General features: G+C 39.7%; 1 protein-coding gene and 1 non-coding gene across 2 annotated transcripts in view; one reads left to right on the top strand and one right to left on the bottom strand.

The window, feature by feature from the left end:
• Positions 1-23,990, bottom strand: part of SLC26A4 (solute carrier family 26 member 4) — a 49,312-nt gene that overhangs the window by 19,168 nt on the left and 6,154 nt on the right. Inside the window, 10 exon segments of the mRNA XM_007455376.1 lie at positions 1,023-1,129; positions 2,279-2,374; positions 2,516-2,593; positions 6,436-6,549; positions 8,594-8,741; positions 12,733-12,815; positions 12,922-13,074; positions 18,198-18,362; positions 18,972-19,156; positions 20,827-20,937. Of these exon segments, the coding sequence (XP_007455438.1) occupies positions 1,023-1,129; positions 2,279-2,374; positions 2,516-2,593; positions 6,436-6,549; positions 8,594-8,741; positions 12,733-12,815; positions 12,922-13,074; positions 18,198-18,362; positions 18,972-19,156; positions 20,827-20,937 (1,240 nt within the window).
• Positions 22,442-22,513, top strand: TRNAE-UUC (transfer RNA glutamic acid (anticodon UUC)). The gene has a single exon. It is a non-coding gene; the product is annotated as a tRNA-Glu (tRNA).

The following is a 23,990-nucleotide window of genomic DNA, read 5'->3' as shown; positions in this document are numbered from 1 at the left end:
AAAGAAGGGACCAGAGGTCTGGGAAGATAACAGAAGTTTTGAGGAAGGAGAGAAGCACGCTTCTGCTCTCTGTTCAGACAATTCCATAGACCCAGTAGGGCATCTACCAAAAACCTCTCAAGGGTCAAAACAAGGGAATTCCCTGGCGGTCCAGTGGTTAGGACTCCGCACTCTCACTGCCGAGGGCCTGTGTATCCCCGGTTGGGGAACTGAGATCCCGCCAACCTCGCGGCCAAAAAAAAGATTTTTTTTTAATAAAAAAATTTTTTTAAAGTCAAAACAAAACAAATGAAAAAACATACACCTTTCGCCTGCCTCACAGATTGTTTTCCATTACTTTGAACTGTGTCTTTGCTGCTTTCACTCTGGAGATGACCTAATTATGTCTATTTCACATAATTGGTATGGCTTATTGTGTACATACCTTATTTGGCAGATTTGAATGCATTTTGGCTACAGGCAACTGTTTTAAAGTCTCCTGTTCTGGGTTGTTACATAATTTCTGGGTTACTAGCTTCAAAAGAAAATGAGCTACCATATATTTAGCAGCTGTCTGGGCCCAAGGCTTGGGCCCAGTGCCTCTCAGACATCATCTCATTTTAAAAAGAAACTACACGGCAACTTCAGTCTTTTGCTGAATCATGTGTCTTTTAGTCTTACCATGACTTGGAGGAGAGCATAGCAGTAGAGCATGTGAATAAGTGAGTAGATTTTGGGGTGAGATCTGGGTTCAAATCCTGTCTCTGCCACTGACTAGCTGATCTTGGGGAAGGTTCTTAACCTTTCTGAGCTTCAGTTATCTTACTAGAATGAGGAGAGTAAAACCTATTCACAGGGTTTTTTTGAAGACGAAATATGATAATGTGTGTAAAGCACCATACACTTAATTTGTAGAAGCGCTCAATATATAGTAACTATTATGAAAGGGAGTGCTTTTATTGTATTTATCACAATAAAGAAATATAAGAAATCTCAGGGTGTGTTGTCCTGTTTATCGATAACCTGGATCTTATATTACTCACAATTGAACTCTCAGGACCACAGTCAGAAATCCAAATATAAGGCCAGCTAGTAAACCGAGGTCCAGCCCCAGAATGATGGATGCTACACACGTAAACACCCAGATAACCTAGGAAAACATGGAAATGAAAGGAATTATGTTAATTCATCAGGTACCATCAGGTGAGCAATTACCTGTAAAAATAAGATCAATTGTCCACAAACAAATTACAGCGTTGTAAAATATTGACTTCATTGCATACTTTAAGTGCAAGTGGAAATTGCCCTTTCCAGTAAAGGCCAGCTGTTCCATTTAAATATTCTTAAATTTAATTTTTGCATATTGACATGGTTCAAAATAAAATTAGTATTAAAAAGGTGTGCAGTGGGACTTCTCTGGCAGTCCAGTGGTTAAGACTCTGCACTTCACTGCAGGGGCCACGGGTTTGATCACTGGTCGGGGAACTAAGATCTGGCATGCTACGTGGCACAGCGGAAAAAAAAAAAGTGTGCAGTGAAAAATCTTGCTTGTAACTCTCTCCTTTCTCCATCCATTCCCAACGACGCTCCTTTCTTGTGTCCTTGTTTATGTCTGTGTGTGTACACACATGTGCACACTTTTCTCCAGCATTTCTTTTGGCAAATACAAGCAAATATGACTACAAAGCATATTTTTCCCTTCTTTTGGTGTGTTATACACACTCTTCCATTTTGCACTGGTCTCTTTTTTACTTCACAATTTGTCTTGGAGATCTTTCCATATAGATATATAGGGAGTTTTCCCATTCCTTTAATCTGTTCTGGTTTAAATTAGGGCAGAACTCTGAAGTGTTTAGCTTCTTTTTTTTTTTTTTTTTTTTTTTTTTTTTTTTTTTCTAACAATCCCTCAGAAGACTTGTAAAGGTTACTTTAATCAAAATTATAATCAACGTGGGGTTTCGTATTTTGTTTTTGCTTTGTTTTTGTTTTGTTTGTCTTTCTAAATTAGAGGTTTTTAAAAAAAATTTGTTTGCTTTTTGGCTTTAGAAGGCCAAGGGTATACGAAGGAGCTCATATGGGATTCTTGCTGGAAATGAATCTTCCCAGAGATACAGGACCTTCACAAATCACAGCTCACGTGGAAGACTTCCCAACTTTGGCTTATCCCCAAAATTCTAATTTCTGCTCTGGTTCCCAAAATGCAAGTAAGACTTAGGAGATAAGGGGATGTAATAATATGGCAAGAAGCATATAAGAAGCAATTCTTATTTCAGAGAAAAATGGATGGTAAGTGACTTACAGCATCAGTCTTATTCTGCCTCCACAGACGAGGAATGTCACACACCTGCATAAACATCCCCTTCAGGTTGGCGATTACAACAGCTGCCAAGACTGACTGCCAAGAGAGACAGGGAAGGCTGAGTTATTCAGGGGAATGGTTTTCCATGTGATGACTTCTAAATCCCCTGTTATTTCTCAGGTGGCAGAGCAGTGAAGGGGAAGTATGTAATCAGTGTGGCGAGAAGCAGCGCTATACCTTTTGCAAGGGTTCCAACAACTTCCCCAGGGCAACAATGGCGATCATCACAATCCCAGCCGAGATCATGCCGGCAACCTGAAAGACATACGTGTCCCATAACCAGGGTCCGTCCTGCCCCCTCTGGACGTGTGCTTGCTGGACACATGCGTGCAAGAGCCTGTTCATGGGCACACGTGACACTTCCCAACTTTCCCCCTTCTGCTCAATACTGTTGAGACAAGTGAGAATTATTTGCGAAAACCATACATTTAGTAGCTATGGCAGAGAAATTAAAGAAAATGTGGACCCTGAATCTGCTAGAGTAAAGCCTGGATTGCACTTGGATACACGGCAGACATATACTTTTGGTGTCAATTCAAGAGGCCAAACTTCTAGTCGTTTGCCATTTGAGGAAACAGGGCCCATCCCCCTTCCCAGACAACAGATCCTTGTAATGTTCTTGGGAAATAAATTCTCATAGCACATAACTGATTCTGCTGCACTATTGAGTCAGCAACCTGATAACAATTCAGATAACACTTTGTATACATGGCTGCCATGATAATCTCAGAGAAAATAAATTTACCAGTCTTTCTGCAGATTCAGAATGCCACACGAGCCTGCTGAGTGGTGGGACCATGTCTCCCGCATCCTCCCACAGCTGCACGGATGCAGGCTCAGAGCTTTGCCCCACAAGCAGCCTGAGTGAGGGTGGGCAGTAGCAGAAGTCAAGGAAGCTTCAGAAACTTTACCTTCGCTGGCAAAAAAGCTCTCCTAAGATCCGTAATTAGTTAGGAGAGAGGCTGAGGGGGTGGGGACTACTCTCTGTTGTGATTAGATGACCAATGGGTTCTCTGCTGAGACAGCTGGGGCCTGGCCAAGGTGAAGCCTAGTAGCTCTGAAACAAAGGAGAGAAGGAGACAGGGAGCCAGAAGCAAAGCGACCAGAGAGGAGGCAGCAGAGAAGGTTGCCCTGGGCCCAAGTACTGCCTAGTGCAAGATGTTTGTCTTCAAGGAGACACATAAAGCCAACAGAAATTAAAAGTCCGAAAACTTAAGGAAATTTCGTATCCATGATCATTCACTCCAGCTGGCAAATTGCTCAGTCATGTTCAGAGGATACTTAGGCCAGACTGAGGCGATATTATGTATATGACGTACAGAAAAGTCTGCTCTGTCCAGCCAGATCCCCTTTCTAGGCAATTTGTTATCTCCCAGCACCACACCTCCGGGTTCCCAGTGCCTTGGTGAGCTTTCCCCTCTCCTATCTAAGCAGAGAAGCTGGTATCCTTCCTCCCTCCTTCCCTCCTTTCCTTCCTTCCTTTCTTCTATGCAATTACTTAACCAACATTCATTGTCTATCATGAGCCACATGCATCTCACTGTGGATGTAGGGCTCTGTGAACTGGTGAGAGGGATGGAGATTTGGGGACAGGGACCACAGCCAGCTGCCCAACTCATGCCAGGAGGGTGGCCACCTACTCACTGAGGATAGGAAATAATTAGCCTCCGATTATGGAGACCAAGACTAATTTTGGTTACTATTTTAAAATCTGTGAGGGAACCCATTGCTTGTACTTAATTTATAAAGGAAAATTACTTATTTTGCAGGAAACGCTGTAGATTTCATATCTATGAGCAGATTCAGTTACTAGAGAATTAATTCTTCTCTTAAGTGAGAGGGTAACCAGAGCCAGGGAATAGTTTGTCATCAGAATTACTTTTTCATGAATCAGTAGGAGTCAGATGGGGGTGAGGGAAAGAACAGGTTGCAATGCTGAGCTCTTCTACAATCTGTAGATGTGTTGCAAACAGTTGATGTCCACTAATACTTATGATTCTCTTCATTCATTCCGCAAATACATGCCGGGTGCTTCTTATGTGTCAGGTACGACATATGTATCATAGGTACTAAGGCACTATTCTTACCTTGAGAAGTTAATGACCGGAACCATCAACATTTACAAGTGAGTGCCAGGATTTTACAAACATTTTCTTATTTAATCCTCACAACATCCCTATGAGGCAGATACAATTATTATCCCCATTGCACAGATGCGGAAACTGAGGCTCCAACATGAAAAAAAACATGAGAAGCCACACAACAGGAGAAGACTTGCCAGTTTAGTTGGTCACAAGTCCCTGGATTTCAGTCCAGACACTTAGACTTTTAATCCCAGAACTTAGTGTACATTTCAGTAATTAAATATCAAACTATTTCTCTGCTTGTTTCATTCTTCAGTACTGAAATCCTGGCATCCTTCATTCCTAAATATAATACACGCCAGTGTGTGGCAGGGGGTATTAGCTTACCAGAACACCATTATCCCCAAAGCCTCTGCCAAGGAATCACTTTACATGGGCATTCTTAGGAGGGGAGGGGAGGATGGACGGGACTGTGCCCATTTCAGTCTGGAAGTAACAGCAGAGAATGGACATCAGCACTTGGGGATATGCCTGTACCCACTTACAGCCAGGTGCCCTGGAGAGCTTGTCAGGGCCCCATCTCCAGTGGAAGCAGCAGAAAATTTCACTGCTGACAGCTACCCCCTGAACCACAGGTACAGCTCTGGCAATCACCTCCAACCTCTTCCCCTTGACCACAGATCTCTGGTTATGCTTCCTGTTTGAGGCTGTATTGTTTTATTTGCTCTCACAAAGCTGGAAATGTTTGCAGAAAAAAGCAAAGAAAACTCAATTTTAAACAGAAAAATTCTGAAAATTTAGACTAAATTTTTGTTGAACAGGAGCCAACAAATTGGAAGAGGCCAGTTCTTCTGACCCTGTCACCAAGATCCTTTATAAATGGTAAAGGAGCATCATGGGCACCTTGGGGACAGTTCAGTCTCCCCCTGGGCAACTTCCTTGTTGGAGTCATTCATTTTCTGAGTTTCTCTCTTTTGTACTTATTTGTAAGTGTCTCTACCTTAAAAAACCCTATTTGAAGACTCCGTGTGTGTGTGTATGTATGTATGTATGTGTGTGTGTGTGTGTGTGTGTGTGTGTGTGTGTGTGTGTGTGTGTGTGTGTGTGTGTGTGTGTGTTACCCTATTCACTTTGGATTTGTTGTTCTCCTTTACAGTCTCAATGTACTTTTTACTCTTAAATAATAGTTCTTTCTGTGTTGGGATGAGAAAACTCTTCAGGCATAACAGAAACACAATTCCTGAGCTGCCCCTCACCCCCATCTACTTGGTTTGGCTTAGCTGACTCATGTCCTGCTGGAAAGAATGGTCTGAGAACAGCTCCTGAGCTTTCTAGCCCATTGAAGGAGGAGCTTTCCAGAGATTAACTTGGATGCTGGTTTGGGGGAAGGCAACAACTTAAAAAACACATTTAAAAGGCAAGATGAAACCCACATTCAGAATTTTAGGAACAAAAGTCTTGCTCAGGAAGAAATGCCCAAATGTTACAACAAAAATATCCTTGGCTAGCAAACTTGTTCTGTGGGACCCAACGCCTCTGGACGAAGCTCCTGATCCTTGTAAAGGAAATGTAAATAGACAGCTTCTCATTTTCCTGAAAATAGAATAACTCACTAAGCCACAAAGTGCTCTTACTAGGCCTTCTCTATCCCCAGATAACAAATTGGTAAAAATCAGCATTCTTCATGACTGATTCCTTGTCAACTGTTATCATCCCTGGAAAAGCAAGTAAGTGGAGCTATCTGCCAGCTGAGCACTGACACAAAATGGTTTGAGACTTGCTGCATCAGAAAACCATAAATGTTGCTGTGGAAGAGTTTTTCGGGGAGGGGATGGATCACCGTCAAGGAGATGGAGAGACCCCGGGTGCAATCAGACCAGGAAGTACAAGTTTCTCTTTTCTCAAAGGCTAATCCACCTGCTGAGTTCTTGTGCAAGCCTTTCTGAGCCACCATTCCCCTGACTCATTCTTTCCATCATTCTAGATGGATATTACAACACCGCTGTTACATACCTGTGTCTTTCCCCCAGTGCTCTCCTGGACGGCGGTGCGGGACAGGGCAGTGGTGGCCACAAAACAAGAGAAGAATCCAGAGAAGATGTTGCTGATCCCAAAGGCAATGAATTCCTAAGAGAGAGACTGGATGGCAGTGATGCTACATATCAAATCTTTGCAAGACCCTTGCCAAGTGTTTAAGGAAGAGCATTAAGAAAGCAAACTCTCAAGCCCACCCTGCCTGGGAGTCCCAGTTTAATTCTTACCATTAAAGGTGCTTGGGGCCCTTGGAAGACATGGGAACTTCTGGCTCCGTAGAGCCTAAGAGAGGCTTCACTGCTTTCAGTTGTTTTTAAGATTGACTGATCTTTTGCTCAAATGCTTATTTCACTTCCTGGTGAGTGGCACATCTGTAACTCTCACATGAAATATTTTCTCTGTGGTTGGATATTTGCTATGAAGTGTATTATGATTAGGAGGGCTATTATTCTTATTGAGTACTAATCATTTAACTGCTGTAATTGCTATGCTATGTTTTCAGAAACCAACCATACTTGCAGATTTGCAAGCAGTGGAAAATCAGCTCACCTGGTAAATGTATCAGGTGCTACAAAAAATGTCCTGTATCTATTACAGGTATCCCCTGCTTTTCAAAAGTTCACTTTATGCCACTTGGCTTTTACGAAAGACCTATGTTAGTACCTGTTTTTGCTAACTGAAAGAAATCCCAAGGGGCTTTTTGCTTTTATAAAAAAGGATGAAAAGCATCTGTTTTGTACCTAGCCCTTATAGAGGCAGCATGCCCCCCAAGTAGGGAGAGTGGCACCACCAAGCTCCTCCCCCGGAAACTACACTCAGCATCTCAGCATCGAGCCGCCATCGCTTTGAACTGTGGTGGTGAGCACCTGTGCTTCATCTAAAGTGGATTTTGTGCATCTGTTTGCAAGATGTGTCCTAAGGTAACTGCTTCTTCACTTTACTGCCATTTCTGCTTAAGAAAGTTTTCATAGGAATGCTCTACGTTAGGGTAGCAGGGGAAACCTGTAATTGCACAATAAACCACCTCAATTTAAAGTGGTCACAACTATTATCATTGGTGTTTGTTGCTCTGTTTTGCCGTATTATAGCTGTCATTAAAAAAACAATTACCAGGCGATACTAGATTACATGAAGAATTCTTATTACAATCTGTTAAGCTTAAATGTTATTTATGACCTAACTGAATTAACTTTTTAAAAATTAGGATTACTTCAACTTATTTCTTAAAAAGTAAAGTGATGCATATACACTATTAATACTATGTGTAAAATAGACAACTAACGAGAACATACAGTATAGCACAGGGAACTCTACTCAGTGCTCTGTGGTGACCTAAATGGCAAGGAAATCCAAAAAAGAGGGGATATATGTATTCGTATAGCCGACTCACTTTGCTGTACAGTAGAAACTAACACAACATTGTAAAGCAACTATACTCCAAAAAAATTATTTTAAAAAAAAGTACAGTGATGCATACAGTGCAGGGAATATAGCCAATATTTTCTAAGAACTATAAATGGAGTATAACCTCTAAAGCTTGTGAATCACTATGTTGTACACCTGAAACATATAATATAGTATATCAACTATACCCCAATTAAAAGATAATTTGTTAAAAAATGTAAAGCAAAAAAGAGATGTTATCAAGCTAATACTACACATGGAGCTTGTTTGGATACTTAACCAGACAAATCAACTGTTTAAAACAACTTTTTAAGATAATCTGAAAACTAACTAGATAGTTGATATTATCAAGGAATTATTGTTAATTTTTTTAGTTGTGATAATGATCTTGTGGTTATACCTGAAAACTGACTGGATATTAGATGGTATTAGGGAATTACAGCTAGTTTCTTAGATATGATGATGTATCACGATTGCTTTTTACATGCTTATCTTTCAGAGACATATAATAAAATATGGATAAAGAAACAGTAAAATATATTTTAAAAATTGTGATACAACATGTTTATTTCAAAATAATTTCAAATTAGCACACACAGGAGAGAAACCAACTCAATAAAGATGGGTGGAAGAAACCAATCCCTTCTTTAGCAGACAACAAAAATCTTTCCCATTTATGTTTTCTTCTTATTTCCAGCTCTACAAAACCATTTCAGCAAAAGAGTGACCATACCTGGTTCCCATCGATGGTGTAATCATACTTGATGGCGTATACTTTTCCTACAGACACTGCAATGGCATAAGCGACCACAGCAATGGAAAATGATGCAGTCAGCATCTCAGAAAACAAACTCACAGATGGAATCGCCGGAGGCAAAAACCTGGTGAGTTTTTAAATGAAAAATGCTGTGAAAATTCGACCATAATGCTCTTCCCCCACCTCGCCAAATGCTCTGTCAACCCAGCCACAAGTCAGAAATGAAAGGACTTGATCCAAGAGGGCAAGAGGTACGGGAGATGCATAAGTGGTAGTATCTGCTTTCACAGGTTTCAGTCAGAAGTTGGTGCTATCTCACTGGCTGATTCCTTTGTTCCCTATTTGAGAACCTATAGATGCTGCCTTATCTACGCTCTGACAAGAATACGCCAGTCATTACTGATTTTTTAATACCATACAATCCCATGCTGTGCCATTTCACACATTAGTGTTTCTCCTTACACAATTTCATCTTAAAGGTCTTTGAATTTAAAAGATACCCTAGCCATAAAATGAGATTTACCCTGTACAAGGTGAGGTGTGTTAAAGAGACTAAGAATGTAAGATGCTAAAAGAGCTGAGTGGAAAATCCATTCTAAGAGCCATGATATTTAAAATCTTCTTGAGTCCAAAAAAGATTAAATGTATGTAATTATCATAATGCTCCATAGTCACAATGATCAAGACATCCCAACAGCTGCGGGATCAAACAGTTACTGTTTGACAAAACCAGAGCTACTCTACCAACTGTATAAAGAAATAAATCTACAAGTTTATAAGCCTGCAATTGTCCCCAAATATGAAAATCGGCGGGGTGGGGGGGGCGTGATTCCTTTCTTGTGCCTATATCTTTTTTTTTTTCTTTTTCTTTTCGGTGTGCGGGCCTCTCACTGTTGTGGCCTCTCCCGTTGCGGAGCACAGGCTCCGGATGCGCAGGCTCAGCGGCCATGGCTCACGGGCCCAGCCGCTCCGCGGCATGTGGGATCTTCCCGGACCGGGGAACGAACCCGTGTCCCCTGCATCGGCAGGTGGACTCTCAACCACTGCGCCACCAGGGAAGCCCACTTGTACTTATATCTTGATTACTATCTGTAGGGTGTAATTCCAGAGGTCCCTGGCCAAAAAACAAAAACAAAAGGCAATCTCCCTGACCTACCTCACACCTGAAGTTCCTTTAATAGGAAACTATATTTTTTTCCGCCTATAATTAGAGGGAAGTAGTAAAGTAGAAATAAGATTCTTATAGAAAACAATAGAAATCTAGAGCCAGCTAATATCCTAATATGATCCAAATTAATATCCTAATCTAATATCCTAGAAATTGTTGAATCTACCTCTCTTTTTGTTGATACTGAACTGAGGCCCAGAAAAGTGAAATGATCTGCTCAAGGTCATTTAGTAGGTCCAGGTATGAATGTTAGGTATTAGATGATTTCCTGGGTCACAAGATCTGACTGACCCTCTTAGAGCCTGCTGGTTAAGGAAAAGGTTAGCGATGGGACTTCCCTGGCAGTCCAGTTGTTAGGACTCTGGGCTTCCCATGCAGGGGGCACGGGTTCGATCCCTGGTCTGGGAACTAAGATCCCACATACCGTGCGGTGCGGCCAAAAAGTAAAAATTAAAAAACAAAAGACAACAACAAAAAAGAAAAAGGGTCAGTGAGAGAATGAGGGCTCCTCGTTTAGGTGAATCCTAGTGGGACACTCAGAAGCTGACCAGACTTGCAGAAATTGTATACTTGGCCAAGCAAGGGAGTAGGGAAATAAGGCAAATGGTCACAGTTTTGGGGACAGTGTTATTGGGCACTGAGCGATACTGACATATGGCATTGGCCCTCAATGGGACAAAAGGAAGCTGCCGGCGGCGGCCATGCTTTTACTCCCTTATTGGGGGATTGACGTGGGGAGGGGATGAAGAGGTGGGTAGCACAGTGTTTCTCTTTGTTCCTCTTCCTTTCGTCCTACTCACCTTTCTCTCCTTTCCTTGCCCTTTTCCAATCTCTCCACAGCACCCTTTCTTTTTCAGGTTTGTTAACGTTATTAGACTTGTTTCACTGCTACCAAAAAGTTGCACAAGACAAATGGGATCACTGCCCTTGGGGAGGAGCTTTGAGTCCTGGGGGCCAGGCAGGTTAGGTCAGCTGACCAATCACACCAGGCGGTCTGTCAGAGGATGCAACTTGACTAACCCAAGAGCAAGAGGCTAGAGATCCATTCTCAGCAGGAGAGCAGCCAGGAAAGCTCTGGATAGGGTCAGAAAGGATCACTGAGGGCGGGCGTCCCCAACCCCGGGGCCACGGACCGGTACCTGTGCAAGGAGATGAGCGGCGGGCGAGAGAGCAAAGCTTCATCCGCTGCTCCCTGTCGCTTGTATTACCGCCTGAACCATCCTCCGCCCCACCCGACCCCCACCCCCGTCCGTGCAAAAATTGCCTTTCATGACACCGGTCCCTGGTGCCAAAAAGGCTGGGGACTGCTGACTTAGGGCAGCAAAAATGACTTCCCTAAATCTATTAATGGAACATGGACTTATGGGACAGGGCATTTGCTATGGACCTCCTCTAAGAGTTACACCCATATTTTTAATGTAGCTGTTTATAACTACTCAAATAATCTGTTAGGGTGAAAACACGATAACTCAAATAGCCAACACTTCAACTTTTTATGACTAAGTTTATACCAGCATTAGGATTTACTATCAAAATGTTGATCCTCTAATGTAAAGTTTCCCAAACTTACCTGAGCATTAGAATCACCTGAAGCCCATTTAAAAAATATTAATTCCCAGGCCCCTCCTCTGGAAAGCCTAATTCCATAGGTTCAGGGCTGGAACTAGGAATCTGTGTTAACAAGGGCCTCATGTGATTCTTAAAAATAAGTGAGTTTGAGAAACACCAGAAAGAATAATATGTAAGTTAAGCCCCATGTAGCCAGCTGTAATTTTTCTTTTTCTTTTTTTTTTTTTTTGAACAGATTACAAGAAATCATAAGATTAACCCAATGGCAAGGCAGCAGTTCCCTGTGGAATAAGCCCCGGGACTGAGCTGGCCTGAGGAGTTTCTATTAAGAGCATGAGAAACAGACTGTTACATGTCCCTCAGCTATTATTAAGGGAGGGGAAACCAGTACTTACTAGTTATCTAACAGCAAGTCTAGTCATAGATGCTATAAGTTTATGTTACAAATGTAATAAACATCTGGGTTTCTTTTTCAATGTCATATGATCGAATTACACTGTAGGGCCCTTGGTCCACTTTGCACTTTATGAGCGAGATCTCATTGGTGCTTTACAGCAAGTTCAAGTTGAGATTTCTGTGGTTTGTCATTCTCTTTGTGTCATAGGAGAACCTGCCAGGGCCACAGGACTAGATGGTGACAGAAGTAGACAAAGAACCTTAGTTCTTTACTCTTTGAATTCATCAAACTATCAAGTATATCAAACCTCCCTTAGAGATAACACATTTTATTTATAGGCACAAATGATATAATTATTATCTAAGATGGATTAAACTAAATGGAGGAGAATTTAGGCCAGATGTCCCTTTTTCCTTAAGCAGATTGTTCTCAGTACAATAAATGTTACTAACCATGATTCTACAGTATGTATAGTATACTGTAATTGTATATGTGAGTTTAAATCAGGAATCTGGCGTTAAAAGTGCATGTCCTGCCACATTTTAAGAACATAAAGAAAAAGAGAGGGCTTCCCTGGTGGCGCAGTGGTTGAGAGTCCGCCTGCCGATGCAGGGGACACGGGTTCGTGCCCCGGTCCGGGAAGGTCCCACATGCTGCGGAGCGGCTGGGCCCGTGAGCCATGGCCGCTGAGCCTGTGCGTCCAGAGCCTGTGCTCCACAACGGAAGAGGCCACAACAGTGAGAGGCCCGCGTACCGCAAAAGAAAAAAAAGAAAAAGAAAAAGAGAGAGCATATGCGGGTCTCTTTTAAACAAATGGCTTGATCTTCATCTACACACATACTGTTTATCTGATAGTTTGCACAAATGGATATTTCTTTAATATCACACACAAATAAGACCAATGAAACGAAGCTTAAGTTTCATTTAAACAGAAAGTACTGACAATATATTAGTATTGCCTAAGAGGAACGCCATACTCACCCACTTGGGATGGATTTAACAATGCCAGCGTTATAGTTCTTTTCCAGGTCAACTCCATATGAAATGGCAGTAGCTATTATTGTCTGAAATAAAACAAAAGAGGTTTAAAAAAAAAGTCCATTTGTTTTAACAATTCCTTTCTTATCAAACTAATTAATGCTGAATTTTCTAATTACACATTCTACTTACCACAATCACTTCTATAGGAATAGGGACTGGGATTTTGTGTTTAAATCGATCATTTAATTCCTTAACTGCCATACAGATGATAATGGTGAGTAATCCAGCAATGAAATCAGCAAGATTAGTGTTACCAATATTTTGAAAAATCTCAATTAGAGTCTGTAAAAAAAAATTTTTTAATATACTTCCCATATGAAAAATCATATCATCATCAAAGAGCACTTAAGAATTTCATGTAAAATTATAAAAATGTGTTGGTTAATATATAGACTACTGACATCCAATCTCTGCAATATATATACCAAGTTATTAATGATGGTTAACTTGAAGTGGTAAAAGTATGGGTGATTTCTGCTTTCTTATTTTTGCTTATCTGTATTTTTTACAATAAGAATGAGATCTTTTAAAAGAAAATATATCATTATATACTGTCTTTTGCTTGCAGAAAAGCTTTAAAAGTTTATACCTTAAGTGGTTTTACAGGTGCTATTAAGTGACCTAATTTTCACCATGTTGATATGTATTATTGAGATTAAAAACTGATAAACCAAAAGTCCCAGTTAACCAATATTTTAGGTAAAGCTCTTCACTAAACCTGAATGATACAGGTGAGAATAAAAATCCCTAAAATTCTTCATATGTAGATACATACGGACTGATCCATTCTTTATGGCAAAGAAAAGCTATTGAATTGATATATAGGTCAAGTATAAATTTTTGGAAATTAATTTGGTACTTAGTTCAAACTTGAACTAAGGTGACTTAAATAAAACTCTTTCCAAGTGGACAGACAAGACAGCTCAAGAAAAACTAGTTTTGTTTTGTAAATAGGAGGTTTCTGGGAATCCAGGGAGATTAGCAAGGAAGAATCCCAGAGGAGAACACTAATATCTTTGTTATAGGAACTTCAGTCCTGTAGAAGGCATGACTTTAGAAGGTATTCCTCAATTCTTCGAGACAACTAATCTCCCAGTGAAAGTTACCTTTCTTTGAATGAGTCCTTTTATAGATATATTTTTATATGAAGATAAAATATTACTTAAAATAATTATAACAACAATCTGGTAACAGTTATGTATAGTGCTCACTGAGTAATGTACAAGTCATCTTGCCAGCAACCTCCACCGCTTTGGAAAACATTCAAGAGTAAGGGAATGAGAGGAGAAGCTACTGTGTAAGCAAAATACATGCCACCAAGTGCTTGAGCAATTGTTCAAGAATCTGACTTGTAGGAAGCCTCTTGGACTTTCACTGACTATTTTTGCCCTTGCTTTAAACACAGTACTAGCACATTTACTTTGTCTGCTTTCCAGAGTCAGTAAAAATTGCTAGAGGCAGATACATTGATAGTAACAAGATGATGCAAGTGATAGCAGGGTGAAAAAGGAAAAAACAACAACAACAAAAAAACTACTACCACAAGCGGACACAACAACTCAAGAATTTAAGGCATTTACCATAGCAGTAAACAGCCCTACACAAACAACTCAGAGTCTTGGAGGTATTGCTGTCTGGCCCTTTACATAATCAGTTTTCTGATGATGACCCTGATTAATTCATGAGCTAGATATAATACTTCAATTAATTGTCTATACAATAAAGGTTTACTCTCAATGCAAGATGGAAATATTCAAACTTAAGAACAATCAGAATACCTATCCCAGTCCTAAAAACTTTCACCTTACAGAAGTGATCACTACAGGATTGCCATGTAATCTATGAGAGTCATTTAGACCTTTGAAGAAAAAGCACCTGTGGTGTATTAAAAATGTAATATGAGTTGCAAAAACCAAAATCAGTTTATATTACACAATTGCATCAAACAAGGCACATGAATATATTAATTACCTATACTGAGTAGTTATTCAGAATCTTTTTTTTTAATTTTTATTTTATACTGGAGTATAGTTGATTTTATTCAGAATCTCTTATGAAAAGTTCTACAATAGAAAGCTTAATCTATGTGGAAATAAAATTCACCCATATAAACTGAAGCAGTCAAATTGTACTCAAAGATATAGAAATGAGACTTTACGAAAGCACTGTAAAGTAATTCTAATTTAGTTTACTATTAAAATACTAAAATGTGTTTAAAATATGGATATACTTATGATTCCATATTTCAGCCTAGTATTCTGACCAGTTCAAATCAAGATAATGAAACTTTTCAGAATGGGTAATATTTTACTATATTTCCTACCATGCTTGGAGAATTTTAGAACCATTTCATTTACAGAATTTCTTCCTTCTGGGTATATGAAGCCTTAAGTTAAAAATTGTACCTGATATTACATATGAGGAAATTCACTGGTTAACTTTTGGTGCCAAACTTATTTTAATTCATCTTATCTCTATGACTATAACAAATCCCTCATAATCAGCCCTTGCTGTCAGGCATGTCCTCCTACCAGAACTTCTGTTGCATATATAAGATCAACCCTTAAAATGTTACTTTCCTTTTATAATGCCTTCATTTTTACATACTGAAATAGATTCGAAGTAATGAATCTGATCGAGCTTAGTGGTAGCTTTCAAAACTCTCACCATCTGGGCAGAACTTTTCCATGTGGTTTTCCTCCTCATTAGGGGAAGAAATGGGGAGGTAACGTCAATTTAGTCAGCAAGCAGAAAGGCTTCCCTTGTCTATTGAGACAAACCATTCAGAGTGAATGGTAGGAAAGCATAACCACTTGGAAATGGACTGTGTGATTTACTTACATGATTGAGTAGTTACCTGGTAGCTTGAGTATTACTAGTTCTGAATTCTGACAATTTTCCTTTCTGCCTCTTGTACCCAGCATCTCTGGCATTTGTAAACAAGTTTCTATTTTTCTTTCTTTCCCAATATTTCCTCCTCCCATTACTTGTATTCATTATTTCCTTTTTTTTTTTTGGAGGGAGGAGCAGGCAGGCGATCCAGAGCACAAGCTTATAACAAAAGGGATGTTAACTACATTCCAGGGACAGCATCTTACAACAATCTTACAGTCTTTCCTGGAGGAATCCACAGCTGCCCTGCATGTGTTGAAGGATTCTTTCACGAATAATCGCAACTGGTAATATCATAAGCAGAATTCTCTGTTCAGGTACTGAGTGGCTCATTCAACCCTTATGCAATTATTTCCAGACCTGCTGATTCTTTTTTTTTTCCAGAGGAGCAAGCTTATATTCATCCTCACACAAGAATGATTGAAGTATCTTTATCCGACTTGGCTGGCCTGGGAGGAATTGCTTGCAGAATTCTGTAACACATTCTAACCTGAGGCTTCAAGAATAATGTTCAACAGGACATAAGTCACATAATAGTTTAAAAACTATTTTTGACCTTGTTCTAGTGTTTCCTGGTTACTTTGGTCTCTGTTGAAAGTGGGGTTATTTGCAGGAAGCTTCATCTTAAACATAGTCCTAGGAGACCAGAAGGACTATTTCTGTCCCCTGTGTGCAGAAGTCCAGCAGCGGCCAGGGACCCAGGTCACCCATCGACCTAGGCCTCCTGTGATCTGTGAGGATGCAGGCCTAGCGATGTTCACACGAGGAGGCAAGCACACTCAGTCTTGGTGGATTCAGGAGTAAGTGGGTTTGTACAGGGAGTGAACAGTGCCTGGCACATGGCAGGTTTCAATAAATACTTATTGAAAAGATGAATGGATGACAATGAAGGAATAAATGAATGAACAGTTGATAGAGAAAGTAGGAAAGAAAAAAAAAATGGTGTGTAGGGACTGCAAAAGTGAGAAAGCCTCTCAGAAAAAGGTAGTCAGAAGGTCTCAAAGCAAACCAAGGTCTTAGTAGGAAAAAAATCAACAATGACAGAAATAATGATGAATGAAGAAACAGCTGCTAATAGGCTGGGTCCTTGGGAAGTGAACAGTAAGTTCCATGAGGTCTGATCATCATGATAATGAAAATAACAATAATGAACTGAGTTATTACTATGAGCCTGGTATTGTACTAAGTGCTTTACACAAATTTTCACTTTTAATCCTCAGAATGCTAACAAGCAGCTACTCTCATTACTCCCATTTTACAGCTGAGAACACTGAGGCTTAGAAAAGTTCAATATGACATGCCCAGAATCACATGGGTCATAGGTGGTAGAACCAAGACTCCAACTCAAGTCTATTAAAGTTCAAAGTCTATGATCTTAATCACTATGTTAAACTGCTTCCTTTACCTAGTCCCACTGCCTAGCACAGTATCTGACCTGGAATAGGCACTCGGTATGTCTGTTGAATGGACAGAGTAATGTGGGGTTATGGCACTGCTGTGAACCTGAGCAAATTCCTGTCCACCTCACTAATTTTTAGATATGTATGCATGGCCTTACATCATTTTAGAAGCTGATACATGGGTCATTAAAGGACTCAAACTCATTCTTAACGCTGGCACATTGTATTTGCCTTGTATCATTCTCCCCAAGCTAGGGTGACATCATGTTACTATTACCACCGTTTTTCAAGCATTGATAACATGCTTTATAAAGAACATACATCTAGATCCAAGAACTTTTTCAAATCTAATTAGTGTGATCTATATCCTTCTTTTGCATCTCTTTTGCATGTTGAATCATCTCTGAATCTAATGTTCCTCTTTGTCTATAATTGCTGAGACATTTACATTATGCATTTTATGGACTCTCACAGTTAAAAAGGGCTTTAGAGATACATCTCCAATCATTTCACTTTATAAATAAAACAGAAAAGAAGCCTTGACATGTGAAATAATAATTTCAAAATAACACTTTTTTTTTTGAGTACTTGTTATATGCCAGCCCCTAGACCAAGTGCTTCTCATATATCCTTATTTAACGTAATTGGTAGATATTACTACCAACTCCATTTTGCGGAGAAGGAAGCTGGGGCATGGTGATTTGCTCATGTAATAGTGCAAATAATAAATAACAGGGTCAGGATATGAATCCTGTTCATCCAAACTGAGCTTTCAGCCAATGTCCTACACCATGTGTCCAAGGTCACTTAGCTTAGCAGAGACAAAATTGAGAATGGGGTTCAAGTCTGCTGCCTCCCAGGCCAGTCTTCACTGTAGCACTTTGTTTTCGTTAATATTTTTAAGAGCAATGATACTTCTGAAACCATTTTGATCAACTGAGAACAATGTTTTGCAAAATCTGCCTTTTTCAATGTTACCCCTGATTCTACTGCTTCTTTCAGAGAAGAATGTTTTCAGTGGCTCCCAAAGTATGGCATGGAGGAATGTACACTCTCCAGACTCAAGTTCAAGAGGAAAAGTGAGCCATCCCTGGATTAAGAAGCAGCACTTACATAGATAATGGAGAGAATTCCATTATAGTTTTTGGTTGAAACATTGAGGACAATCTTTAGCTGTGAGACCAACACTTGGAAGGCAGCAGCTGTTGTGAATCCACCAACCAAAGGATCTGCCAGGTACCTCACAATGAATCCAATCTGCAAACCTCCAAATATCAACTAGAACAAGAAGAAGGAAGGAAAAATTAAATGTTTGCCTGGGAGAAGGATCAACCCTTTTGAACTATTAATGAATTAAACTTAACACCAACTAAAACTCTGGTAGCCTGCCGATAACACAAAAATACTTGTAGGAAAGAAATCTGAATTTCTTAATGCCCTCTCTCCTCCACCACTCTAAAATTTGAAAACCATGTGTAGTACGAACATTAAAGTATTTCTAGATATGTAATAAGAAAAGAAAAATTCATGTAGCTTATTTCTGTGACTTGCAGTTTCCATGGCTCTGCTCACCAGAACATTTTTTTTTCTCTTTATGGGTTCTGGCACATTTCCCTTCTCTTATTCTCATTTGAATCACACATGTTCTTCTGCCTTTTTTTTTTTTTTTCTGTCTCTGACTTTGATGATTAAATAAGCCTTAATAAGTGGGGGCTTGCTGACTATTTTAGCATCTGACCTAAAACAATATAACTTAAAAAATAACTTTGAGGGGTCGGTAAATTGATTTGTTTTACTTTTAAATGAATCTTTAAGTCCACATGCTTTACAGTTAATTCTTTCAAATACAAATCATGCCAATCTGTATATTCCTTGTAAGCCCATTACCTGTATGATTCCAACCAAAAGAGTAAGGGTGCTCGCAATCAATACTCTTGCTGCATCTCTAGCTGCAGAGTCTATCATGGTGGTATTCAGTGTAGTTCCATTACTGCTGGACACGAGAAAGTGTTCGTCGGGGGCCATGCTCAGAACAACAGATCCCACCATTAAACTGACCACTGGGAAAGGTCCTGGGGAAAAAAAGTCTCTTATCAACTAATAATTATTAATCACTTGTAAATCAACTATACCTCCATAAAAAAACTTTAAAAAATTATTATTATTAATTGCAAATGTTTAGGCTCAACATGTCTACGTAGGATTAGAAAGATGTGTGAAGTAATTAGCTGTGATTGGGAAAATACTGTTTGTTCACAAAAAAAAAAAGCTAAAAAGTAGATGCTTCAATGCATTCATGACCCAGAAATGATCAAGAGAGACATGTAGGTGGGTCATTGTAATACAGCTTTCAGACTGCTTTGTAAGCACACAGGAAGGGTGTCTAACCTATCTGTGTGTGATCTTCACGTATATGGGTGGGACATGGGGGGTGGAGGGAGGAGTTGTCAAGAAAGGTTTCCTGGCAGAAATGGCATACTAGCTGAGTCATTACTTGTTCCATCTTATTTTTATTCCAGGTAAGTTCATTTCCTAGAGCATCCAACGTCCTGACCTCTGTGGAGATAAGGACCTTGATCAATATCACCTGATCAAAATTAGGTTAAAGAAATAGCAAAGGGAGTATAGAGTTTCTCTTTCCAAGACAAATTTTTTCATATCAAATGCCAGTCTGCAAGATTCTACGTTTCAAAAGTACTTTTCTTTCAGCAGCTGCTCCATTCACTACTGATGTTTTTATCCATGATGATGATGATCCTATCCTTTGATCATGGAAGGCTTTAACAGCTGGGAGGGCTCAGTACCAAAATCCAGTAACCCGGAGTGTCTAAATGTATAGAACACCAAAGAGAAACAAATCAGCTTCTGTGTTCCTCACCTCGTCATGCATTTGATACTGATCTACTCTCCCAGGTGAGAAAGTTATTTTAGTCAATAACCTCATTCTGATCTCCTTTTATAGACAAGGCAATATGCCAGACACTGGGGGAAATACAACGAAGGATAAGGATATGGGTTGGGGATATAGTAGTAGATGGCTGCATTTGTTTCAAAAGGATTACCCAGGTACACATGTCTAGCCAGCAGATGGATGTAGGCGAAAAGTTATCTCAAGTGTAAATGTCAACGTTGCAAAATAGCATTAAAACACTCATTTACTAGAACATTTTAGCAGAAGAAAATTCAAATTTTAGGAAGTTCAGGAAATAAATCTATTTTGGGCCATACCAAGAAGGACAGCCAAGCTCAGTTTCTAAATTGTTGTGGCACGATTTTGCCAGTCTTCCAATATTAGTGACTTAAAATAAGTATGCTCTTTAATAAGACAATGAATATGTATTTGATGAACATAATTTAGTAAAAGCTAAGTTAATCTAGTAAAACAGCAGGTTCGAAGACCTCTTGAAGATTTTTTTCCCTTGTCATTTTTAATTTTAATTTTCTAAATATAGAGTCAAATGTATTACATTTTTGAAAAGCAAAACATGCTAAGATTTGAAGGTAGGCTACAATTTTTTAACAATCTTTCAATTTTCTCCTCTTCATTAAAAAAAAGGGGATAAAGTGTAAAGCTTACACTTTACACTTAAGAATCATTGCATCATTGAATAGGAAAAGCGGGTAAAGCACTGATGCCCTATCTCCCTAGAAAACATTAACAAAGATATGGAAGCAGAACACACATAATATAGCCCAAACACGTTAAATGTGAACAAATAGAATTGTATATGCTTATAATTACCAACTGAGATGTGTCTTGATGTTCCGAAGATAAAGTATGTCAGGATAGGAAAAAAAGCAGAGTAGAGACCATATCCAACAGGAACAGCAGCTAGTAGAGCATACGCCATGCCTGAAAGTACATCCAAAATGATCAAATTCAGAAACAAAAGTTATGCTTTATGTCTACGGTACGGAGAAAGGCCTTTTCACAGATCTCTTCAACTTACAGCTTATTCTGAGTGATTTCCTTACTACGCTAGGATGCAGAACATGATTCAAATCAGCTGGGATAATGATTGCAGCTCACATATCACCGGCTCAAAGGAGCTGACTCAACTGATCAGTAGCTCAATCATCAGGTGAGTGGAAAAAGAAAGTCAAGTCAGTTGTTGATTAAAAACTTGATCAATTCAGTTCAAAGGCTCAGGCTGGGTTTGTCTGAATTCAATGTTTCAGTGTTGTGAGGAACACAGTCATTGTTGCCTGCCCTTTCTCCTTTCTTGTGGGGGAACAGAAGTTAGATCCAAACAAAGAAAAAAATCTGACCTTTGTACATAGCATAGGCTCTCCACCAGGAGATCAACACCTTTGCTAGGCTATCCCAAGTGGCTTCTGGGTCCATGAATGTCACACTGTATGGAGAAATCTCAACCTTTCTGTGTACATGGCAGTGGAAGACAGTAATGTGTTGGCTTTTTGTTTGTTTGTTTGTTTTTTGCCTTAAACAACAAACATCTATTTCTCACAGTTCTGAAGACTGAGAGCTTCAGGATCAAAGTACCAGCAGTTTCAGTGTCTGGTGAGGGCCCTCTTTCTGGTTTGCAGATGGCTGCCTTCTTGTTGTATCCTCACATGGCACAGAGAGAGTGAGCTCTGGGCTCTTCCTCTTTTTATAAGGGGTCTCTACCTGATTACTTCCCAAAGGCTCCCACCTCCAAATATTATCACAATGGGGATTAAGGCTTCAAGATAAGAATTTTGGAGGAACACAAACATTCAGTCCATAAGCCCTTTCCTTCTCCTGTGGGTTTTTTTGATTAAATACTTATTAGGTAGTCAGCACATCTTACTCTATATTACCTCCCTACATTTTACTCACTCACAGTGAGAGAAAATCAAGCCCTTTGACCTTTGGGTCATTAACAAAGGATTACATTTATAACAGTAAAAAAAAAAAAAAAGTGGCAACAACCTAAATATCTTGGCCTCCGAGTGCCCAAAATTATTTATTGAATGAATGTTTCAAAACAGGGAAGTGGTTAACTAAATTATACTGTAATTCTATGAAATGAAGTTGATGTGCTGCATAGAAATAATTTACTACTAATAATTTACCTATCTCTAGTACAATAAAGTGCATATAAGATATAAGTGAGGGCTTCCCTGGTGGCGCAGTGGTTGAGAGTCCGCCTGCTGATGCAGGGGACATGGGTTCATGACCGGGTCTGGGAAGATCCCATATGCCGCAGAGCAGCTGGGCCCGTGAGCCATGGCCGCTGAGCCTGTGCGTCCGGAGCCTGTGCTCCGCAACGGGAGAGGCCACAGCAGTGAGAGACCCGTGTACCACACACACACACAAAAATCATAAAGAAATAAGTGAGTAAAGGCAGGATTCAAAATAGTGATCAGGGAATTCCCTGGTGGTCCAGTGGTTAGGACTTGGCACTTTCACTGCCATGGCCCAGGTTCATTCCCTGGTCAGGGAGCTAAGATCCCACAAGCGAGAGGGGCGGCCAAAAAAAAAAAAAAAAAAAAAAAAAAAACACACAAAATGGTGATCAGTATGCATGCTTCCACTTTTGTTAAAGTAAACGTGTTTGTCGTACGCATTTAAAAATATGAAAAGATTTAACAGAATTCAGGTATGCAAAGACTATAATATAATTAACACTCATGTACCCACCCTCTAGCTTAAGAAATAAATTATTGCCAGTACAGTTGAAACTCTCTATATACTCTTTCTCATTCACATCGTCTTTCCTCCCTCCACCCTCAGGAATCAACCACTATTCTGAATTTAGTGCTTATCATTCTCAGACATTTCTTTATACCTTTATGTAGATGTGCATTTATGTGTCTAGTAGGATATTTACTAAAATATGGGTTTAGTGGGTTATCTATATGCTAGGATCAAAGGAGACTTCTCACTTGTTGAAGAGGTATTTTTTTCATGTTCCTTATATGTATTTTCTAGTTTCCCACAATAAACATTCATTCATTCATTCATTCAGCAACTATTGATTATGTACCCTCCATGTGCCAGGCACTGTTCTAGGTTTGGGGGAATATGGGAGTGGACAAAACAAAGTCTCTGCCCTTAGAGAGTTTTCATTCTAGAAGAATCTGTATTACTGATGCAAATGTTTTCATATAAAAATTACAAAAAGGAATTGCAATAAACAGTCACCCCAAGAGCATAGAGTAGAAAGGTGAGGCCACAAAGGGAAGACAAGAAAAGAAGGAGCAAAAACAAAAGCAAAAAAAAATTTTTTTTTAAATATTAAAAAATAAAAGAGGGCTTCCCTGGTGGCACAGTGGTTGAGAGTGTTTTTTTCAAGTATTTGTATTTTTTTCAAGTCTATGTATTATTTTCAAGTCTTTCTCAAACTTCCACTTGCCTAAACTGGGCTCTGCAGTCCTTACAGGCCTGGAAAATGGGGGCTTTTTCAGTTTTCACAAAGTATCCTATTTCAGGACAACTGCTACTCAGATATACTGTAATCATATTATAAGGGAATTTGGTACAATTTTGAAATTACATAATTTGTAAAGAAATCTAAGCCATTGATTTAAACTATGGAATCTCTTGTGTTGGCACCCTTCCTATGTAGGATGGTGGCATGTATTGATAAAGGTGCTAGCAAACATTCGGAAGCATCTAGAAGGCAAAATTATCCATAGAAAGTAGAGAGCAGGTTCCCCATAGGTACGATTAAAAATAGCACTAGGGCTTCCCTGGTGGTGCAGTGGTTGAGAGTCTGCCTGCTGATGCAGGGGGCGCGGGTTTGTGCCCTGGTCTGGGAGGATCCCACGTGCCGCGGAGAGGCTGGGCCCGTGAGCCGTGGCCGCTGGGCCTGCGCATCAGAAGCCTGTGCTCCGTGACAGGAGAGGCGGCAGCGGTGAGAGGCCAGAGTACCGCAAAAAAAAAAAAAAAAAAAAAAAAAAAAAAAAAAAAAAAAAAAA

This window comes from Lipotes vexillifer, unplaced genomic scaffold, assembly GCF_000442215.2.
Source record: "Lipotes vexillifer unplaced genomic scaffold, Lipotes_vexillifer_v1.1 scaffold1578, whole genome shotgun sequence".
Lineage (NCBI taxonomy): Eukaryota > Metazoa > Chordata > Mammalia > Artiodactyla > Lipotidae > Lipotes > Lipotes vexillifer.
The sequence above is the reverse complement of the archived record's forward strand: the minus strand, read 5'-3'. Positions and strand labels throughout refer to the sequence as shown.